At 42.4% G+C, this 8,563-nt stretch overlaps 2 protein-coding genes across 2 annotated transcripts in view; both read right to left on the bottom strand.

The window, feature by feature from the left end:
* Nucleotides 1–1,768: 1,768 nt before the first annotated feature.
* On the bottom strand, nt 1,769–3,010 carry LOC125549450 (F-box/FBD/LRR-repeat protein At1g13570-like). Its single transcript, XM_087514319.1, has 3 exons — nt 2,405–3,010; nt 2,152–2,307; nt 1,769–2,053 (listed from the first exon to the last, which is right to left on the bottom strand). The coding sequence occupies exons 1-3, from the start codon at nt 2,993–2,995 to the stop codon at nt 1,769–1,771; spliced, it is 1,032 nt and encodes a 343-aa protein (XP_087370445.1). The 5' UTR covers nt 2,996–3,010.
* LOC125546248 (F-box/FBD/LRR-repeat protein At1g13570) overlaps nt 1,812–8,563 on the bottom strand; it is a 137,323-nt gene continuing 130,571 nt past the window's right edge. The window contains exon 7 of the mRNA XM_087514295.1: nt 1,812–1,884. Within this exon, the coding sequence (XP_087370421.1) occupies nt 1,870–1,884 (15 nt within the window). The 3' untranslated portion in view covers nt 1,812–1,869. The remainder of the gene's footprint in view (nt 1,885–8,563) is intronic.

Here is an 8,563-nt window from a genome sequence, read left to right as displayed (position 1 = left end):
TCATCGGGAATGCCCTATAGAGTGGTTTGAGATTCGTAAGGTGCTCGTGCAGTCGACTCCGGATGGCCTTGCCATCTTCATGACCAACAATGTGAACTACCCCATCATTTTTGTCCATCCGGGGGAAAGGGTGTTTGGTTGCTTCAGCTATATAGTGTATGGTGGACATTGCATTCCTTGGAGATATAGTGTATGGAATCAGGACGTCATCTCCCTTGGAGGTGACTTTGATGGCAATGTGGTACCTATAGTCACCAATAACAAGCGCATCATTCAACATTCAATGGGTGATGACGACGATGAGGAGGCAGCTAATGATGATTTCAATGTGAGTGATGACAAAGATGATGAGGCAACTGATGATTCCATTGTGTGGAACAACGACGACAAATATGAGGCGACTAGTCAGGAGAATGTGGAGAAGGACAAGGATAATGACATGGTGCTTAAACCACTAGCAAAAATGGTATATTTACTGTAATGACTCGTCCTAGGGTTTGTTTGTTTGGATATGGTATTTTTTTCATAACACAAGATAGCATGTCACGAATTTTCCCTCTGGAGCCTTGAGGGAAGCTCGTTCAGTCCTTCAAGGGTGCTCCTATTTATATACTCATAAATATCAATGTTGAGGATATCGCTTATCTTTATCGTCTCGATCAGTTTGGGATTAGAGATTAATCGGAAATCAGCCGACTAATCGATTTTATCGGTCGGCTATTAATTGGATATATTTTTGTAAATCCCAGGTTCTCAACACTAAAATACGCTATATGCAACACCAAAAAAATAGTGGACAGAAGTGTTACCATGATTCCTAGCATTTGAATCCTCGTACAATGAAAAAAAAATAGGACAACGATACATATTGCATAACAAGGTCCACAAAACAGAAATAAACATAGTTTTTGCAAACATAGTGTTATGAATAGGTCTGATTTATCGGTAGATTCCTGATAAATCACTTGCCATAGCGATAAATCGGCCCAAAAGATAAACAGTGAAAATAAGGCATAATCTTATCGGTCACCCCCCGAGTAGCGATAAATCGGAAGATTAATCACTGATTCGGAAGATTTTTTGAACAGTGACAAATATATAGAAACATAATCCAGGCATTCCAAGAGTGGGATTTAATTAATACCTGAAAACCAGTGAATAGTACTGAAGCAAACAATAGATGAATATTAAAGGCGACAGTGATATATGAAGGAATATTTCACTTATCAACCAAAAATAAAATAGGAGATGTAAGGAAAGACTCATTCAAATCTGAAACCAATCTGATAAATGTTTTGATTTCCAAAAAGTAGACTGATTCAGGCATGAGCTGCTTCGATCTCATGACTTCAGGCTTCATATGTCTACACATGCAGAAGGTACAGTTTCGTCCCTTCGATTCATATCTTCATTCTTGTTGATACAAGACGATGGTGTCCTCATATATTTGATTACTTCTTATGGAAAGATATATTTGCTGGAAGCAGGAATTTACGATACGCAGAACAAAGGGACAAAACAGGATGAGCTGAACTGACGCGGTTGAGGAAGTGCAACAGCGGCTTATGTGTCCCCGGCTCAAGAAAGGAAAACAATTGCTAATAGTAGCACATTAAGTACTGCCTCTGCCTGACGAATTGCGTCAAATGCACACATATATAACCACCATCTAGTCTTGGCATAAAAAAGCCTGAAATAGTTCTACTTGGCTGCAAATTAAACCGGCAGTGATGGGGGGTGCTCTGTAGACTGTAGGGATGCATGCTTATCAAAATGTAACAATGACCTTGGCCCTGGGAGACACCCTCGGCAGAGCTAATAGCTTGGCAAGAACCATGCTGCAATCTATTTTGCCCTTCCATTCTATCTTCACTTCTTCCAGAGCTGGTGCCCAGCTCAGTAGCTTTTCCACGAAACCAACTTCGCATCTCACACACATGAAACCCTTCAGGTTGGCTGTTACGAGATGATCCAATTGCACTTGCATGGTAAGATCTGGAATGCTCGCCTGATCTTGATGCTGATCCTGATCCCATGTGCTAAAAGAGGGACTCTGCATTTTTTTCGCAACTCATTAGGTGCCATAAATACAAGAATGAACATTGATTGGATGACTGAGGGAGGGAGAGGATTTACTGGAGGCATACATACCCATATGTCAAGCTTCTTTAAGTTAGGGGCATTCTGAAACAATGAACAAACGGCCAAGAGTTGCCGCTGGTTCCCAAAGCATATTGCAAGATAAATATTCTCTAGGCGAGTAAACACGGCAGGGTGGTTCGTAAGTATTAAACCTTTTGATAGATACTGCAACATGAACACAAAAAGAAAAAGGAAATGGCAACACTGATTAGTCAGGAGCCAAAAGAAGGCCATAGTAAAGCTGGAGCTAATAATATCCCACCCTCAGTAAAAAACCGCTAATTGCAAGGCTTTTGATGTCACTTAGGCTTCCCAATAACTGCTTGACATACCTTTCCTTGTGAAGCGCAATTGGATGCGAATGACATGCTTTACCTTTGTGATCAGGAAAGAGAACGGCCCCCTCCAAATTGGGGGCATAAAAAATAATGTCTTCAAAGTCCCCAACAACATAAAGATGTTTCAGTTTAGGAGCTTGAACGTTTAGATGGTAGATGCCCTCAAAATAAGCAAGTTTCAGATAATTCAGTACGGGGCAAAACGAGACCAGAGTTTGGATGTCCAAGTCTGTGGAGGAGAATTTTTTCAGGTTGAGGTGAGTTAATCTCTTGAAACCTTGGAATACCTGGGGCAAGCTGATGATGCAGTTTTGCAGGTAGAGAAGCTTCAAATCGCCCATAGAAAATAGACATGAGGGAATCCTATACCTTGGCCCTGAGTTCAACTCGATTCTAACTGATCTTGGTGATCTCCTAGAAAGCATTAGCATCGACCTGCCGAACTCGTCATGGTAAGTTTTGCTACCGGAAATATCGAACTTCTCTACAGTTCCCTTGTGGAGTGATAGCATCATATCGACCAATGTGACAAACTTGGGTTTTGCATATTAGTCCATGCATCCCTCCAAAGTACTTGACAATGTGCTAGTCCTAACCGCTTCTTCCACATTCAAACGGGAGAGGATGTCGCCCTTTATCTCTGGAGGCAAACTGCTCAGTCTGTCTGAACTCGCAACAGATGTAGATTCAGACATGGCCTTTTTACAGGTACTCATTGCTTCAGAATCCAGATTAAGGGCTCCTTTGATACAAAGGAAATGCATAGGATTTTTACAGGATTTGGATCCTTAGGATTTTTTCCTGTGATGGTCGTTTGATTTGTAGGATTGAAATCCTTAGGATTTTTTTCCTAGGATTCATTTATACTACATTTTGGAGGAAACTTTTCATCCACTCAAACTTTTTTGTAGAATTCCTTTGCTTTTCTTGTGCTATCAAACACTTCTCCAAATCCCATAGGATACAAGAGGACATGACACTGTATTCCTACATTTTTCCTATGAGCTGTTTTACGGTGATTGGGTTAGTACTCGGAGTACTTAGCAGTACTTACATGTCTGATCACGTCTAATTTTTATTAGCCGTCAGATCTTGCGGGGAATTTTAATTGATTAAATTTAATATGTTAATTGCGATAAGGGCATAATGGTCCAGGGGGAAATATCTTTTCTTGAACCGATCACCTGAGGACCAGATCCATGTCTACTCGATCCAGTTCAGAATCCTCCTCCGATCTATTCGTCGCCGCTCGCCGCTCCTGACCTTCTCCGTCCTCGACCTGCCCGGCGAGAGGAATAAATTCATCGTCCTCGTCCTCCACCCACCCAACCCCAGCCCCCACGCCGTCACCGAAGAAGAAGAAGGCCGGAACTGCGCCGGCTGAATCGGCGGCGACCGCGGCGGGCGATCCCATCTCTTCGCGCGTACCATCCTTAAGGTATGAATTCGGCTTGGCGTTTTGCTCGTTCTCTTGGCCGTTGCGCCCCTCCACCGTGCATGCAGTACAACCTCAATCCCACAAGATCCGGGTATGGACTAGAACAACGAATGGAAAGCTTCATCGTGGCATAGATTCTCTTGAGCTAATCGCATCATGTTTGTTTAAGTAAGATGTTGAGGGCATTGCTTACTTCCTTTGGTACCGCAGAAAAAAAGTGACTTACTTGACGTTTGAGATGAGATATACTAAAGGAAGATGAGATACTGGTTCCATAGTTCACTTAATTTAGTTTATTAAAGTCATCATCACTTTAGGTTTGCATAGTGCATGAAATATAGTTTAAAGGAAGATGAGATACTACTTGTTGGACGTTGATGATTGGTTTCCCTCACATGTCAAACAAGCAAAGTCTTTTCCATGCACTTGTCTTTGCCTATGAGCTATTTTAGACCTGCAACATTGATAAACAGAAAGATGTCGATGATTTGTTTCCCTCACATGTCATATGCAGGAAGACAAGGCGTATGCAAGTGATGAGAGTATGTTCGAGCATCTAAATGTTGTCAGCAAGATGTTTGATAGTGAGGCTGAAGGCTATGAATTCTACAACAAATATGCTCTTGAAAAAGGTTTTAGTGTGAGGAAAAGCTACGTTGAGTGGGATGGATCCAACAAATACATAATTTTAAGGAAAATTGTGTGTAGTCGTCAAGGGTTTCACGAAGAGAAGCACATGAAAAGAAAGATGGAAGATAGAAAGAGGAGGCCACGAAGTTTAACTCGTGTTGGGTGTAATGCTAAATTGGTCATTACGAGACAGGAGGAAACCAGTCGGTGGTTTGTCAAGGATTTCATCGATGAGCACAGCCATCCTCTAGCCCCACGGGATCTTTCTTGTCTGCTGCGTTCGCACAAACGAATTAGCGATGAGCAGAAAGCGGACATTGCGGACATGGAAAAATGTGGGATCCGCAAATACCGTATTATGGATATTTTTTGCTTTCAATATGGTGGATTTGATAAGGTTGGATGCATAAAGTGGGACGTTTCTGCCATGCTAATAAGCAGGAGACAATCAGTGCCGGTGCTGCTAATACGGTGATCATGCACATGATGGCGAGGCGAGAGCGAGATGTGGATTTTTTCTTCAAGTACTTGGTAGACGAGCATGGCCATCTGAAGGGACTGTTCTGAGCTGATAGTCAGTCGTGACTTGACTATGAGGCTTTCGGAGACGTCATTGTTTTCGATAGCACATACAGAACCAACAAATACAATCTGCCATTCGTGCCGTTTGTCGGGTTGAATCACCACCGCAGCACTGTTATTTTTGGCTGTGGTATAATTTCTCATGAAACAAGCCCGGCATACGAGTGGATGTTGCGGACCTTTTCTGATTGCATGGCACAGAAGCATCCGATATCTGTGATCACAGATGGGGACCTTGCAATGCAGAGAGCAATAAGGGTGGTCTGGCCAGACTCAAACCATAGACTATGTATATGGCACATTCAGCAGAACATTGTACGCCATCTGCATGATGACGACGTAAAGGAGGAATTCAGATCTTTCATTTATGATACTTCTTCCATTGAAGAGCATGAGATAAAATGGATACAATTCTTACAACGGAATAAAGTAACCAGTGAGGAGTCTTGGCTGCATCAGATGTATCAGATGAGAAAGTTGTGGTGTGCTCCATATCTTGAGGGGCGTTGTTTCCTAGGATTGAGCAGCAATCAGAGGAGTGAGAGCTTGAACTCTGTGCTACATACGCATCTTGAGGGTAAGATGTCGTTGTTTGAAATGCTAGAGCACTATGAGTGTTGCCTTGCGTCACGACGGATTAACGAAGCTCTCCATGACGTCGAAGCCTTGCATTCCATTCCATTTACAGAGGAAAATGCTTCGCCACTTGAGAAACACGCCGCAACAGTTTTCACACCTAGTGTCTTTAAGATGGTCTTATGGAGCATAGATGCTGTCAGCAAATGTCAGATCAGAGAGATACTAGATGGATCAAAAGATTCCACTTATGTTGTGTCCAAGCAGGAAAGAATGGATAAAAAGTTTGGAGTGCGCATTGAAGAGCAAGGAGGTCTTTTGCACAGGGTAAGTTGTTCTTACCGTAAGCTGGAATGCGCAGGCACACCATGTTCCCACATTTTTTACATATTGGGGATTTTAAAACAAACAATTCTGCCCGGTTGTTGCATTCCCACTAGGTGGACTATGAATGCAAAATGTGCATACACACCTACCAGAAAAAACCAGATGTATGACTATTCGGTAAGCCTGCAGAGGTACGGCGAGTTGCGGAATTGTAGTCACGCCGCAAGTTTCAAGGCATGCTACTCTGATGAGGACTATCACCATCTAAAGATGCTTTTGCAAGCACAACATCATGGCAAGCAATCAAGTTTTGAACAAGCTGACAGCAAGGAGTCAACTAATGCTCAGCATAACAGCATTAGGTTTGGCCCATTGATGCCGCACTCGGAGAAAGTTGATAAGGTTCTAGATCCCGTGCATGTGCCAGGACAAGGTGCACCGAAGAAAAGGCTGCAGGCAAAGACAAAGAAGTCAAGATCACAGAATATCTGTGGCTATTGCAAGAAAGTAGGTCACAATCGACGTAAATGCGCTAAATTGCTAGAGGTACGAAATATGTTCATATTTATTTTTTGCATGTATTTTACTCATAATTGATGTCCATGTGATTTATTGTATTCTTCTCTGTAGGGTCTCGAGGCTGAACTGTGATATCTACATACAGCATGAACCGACGATGAGCCAGAGAACGTCGTGTGCCATTTAGCTTTGTGTGACGTGGTCTTTACATTCTATTTCATCCTGACAGTAATTTAGTGAAGTGCGGTTGTACTGCCATGTTACTGTATTAGTTCGACATCTTTCGTTTCCATTTTCTATGTTTATCATTTGATGTCCAACTTTAAGAATGATGATGTATTTCGAACAGGAATAAGGGCTAGCATGGAGCACTTATTATTGTCGAGTAGAATAATTATTGTGATGTATTTCTGCACGCACACACGGCCGCCAGACGGATCTCCCACGCGATCCCACGGTCTGCATGACTGGCTCGGTGCGTGTCCATCGTTTAGGCGAGACTACCGACGCCATGCATGCATGGCAGGCCGTTTTCCTACGTCGACCCAAACACTGGCCCATCCGAGGTTGCAGCTCCGAACGGCCCACGTCGCGTACGATCTCGCGCGTTGTTCTCGTCTAACTAAAAATAGTCCCACCTCGCCCCTCGACCAGCTCCTTTACCTGCTTAAATACCTTCATCGAGGTGATTTAAGCAACCGTTGGTCTGCATTGTAGGATGAATATGATTCTTCACCCTTACTATGGTTGTCACGCATATTCTTCATTTACAGAGCAATAATGACTGACGTATTTTTTAAATAAGCGGGCCCCACTGGGGTGTGCTTGGAAATCTTTGAGAAACCTCCATGCACGTTCATCTTCGCTGCATGCAAATCGGGCGGCAGCCGCTGTGCCAGTAGCTGTCAAGGCCTTGATGAATCACTATTCACATGCAGGTCCCCGACTCTTGCATGCAGGTCCCAAATTATCTTGTACATGGTGACCCACATGTGCCAAACATGTCTATGAAAGAAAATTTTGAAAAAAATTATTTTACAATGCCCCCTTGAGGCATAGACCGATGTTTTCAGCAGTCAGTCTAGAGGGCATTATAAATTCAAAAAAATTCAAAAAAATACAAAAACTTGGAAACCTAGTTTTGTTTGTGGAAGAGATCATGTGTGCCAAAATTGAGGTGATTTGGAGGTGGTCGAAAAAATGCCGGCATTCCGGAGGGACCATTTTGTCTAACTTAAGCCAGTTTTTGAAAAAGGTGAATTTTTCCACCACCTCCAAATCACCCAAATTTTCTTGTACATGGTGACCCACATGTGCCAAACATGTCTATGAAAGAAAATTTTGAAAAAAATTATTTTACAATGCCCCCTTGAGGCATAGACCGATGTTTTCAGCAGTTAGTCTAGAGGGCATTATAAATTCAAAAAAATACAAAAACTTGGAAACCTAGTTTTGTTTGTGGAAGAGATCATCTGTGCCAAAATTGAGGTGATTTGGAGGTGGTCAAAAAAATGCCCGCATTCCGGAGGGACCATTTGGTCTTAACTTAAGCCAGTTTTTGAAAAAAAGGTGAATTTTTCCACCACCTCCAAATCACCCAAATTTTCTTGTACATGGTGAACCACATGTGCCAAACATGTCTATGAAAGAAAATTTTGAAAAAAATAATTTTACAATGCCCCCTTGAGGCATAGACCGATGTTTTCAGCAGTCAGTTTAGAGGGCATTATAAATTCAAAAAAATACAAAAACTTGGAAAATGCAGCATTAAATCAGGGTGTGTACAACTCTAGCTTGTTCTTGCAAACACTACTAGGAAAAGGCATGCTAGTGGCGCACCGATTTTGCCTTCTAATGGCGCACTACTGGTGCGCCACTGGATGTTGATTTGGCTGATGTTGTTTTGGTGCTGTTTTGGTGCCATTTTGGATGGCTGCAGTGACTGTTTTGGTGCCATTTTTGATCTCCTAATATGGTTGCAGTGATCATTAATTTTAGAGAAAAATATGGT

Source organism: Triticum urartu, chromosome 3A (genome assembly GCF_056163025.1).
Source record: "Triticum urartu cultivar PI428250 chromosome 3A, HENAU_Tu73, whole genome shotgun sequence".
Classification (NCBI taxonomy): Eukaryota; Viridiplantae; Streptophyta; class Magnoliopsida; order Poales; family Poaceae; genus Triticum; species Triticum urartu.
The sequence above is the reverse complement of the archived record's forward strand: the minus strand, read 5'-3'. Positions and strand labels throughout refer to the sequence as shown.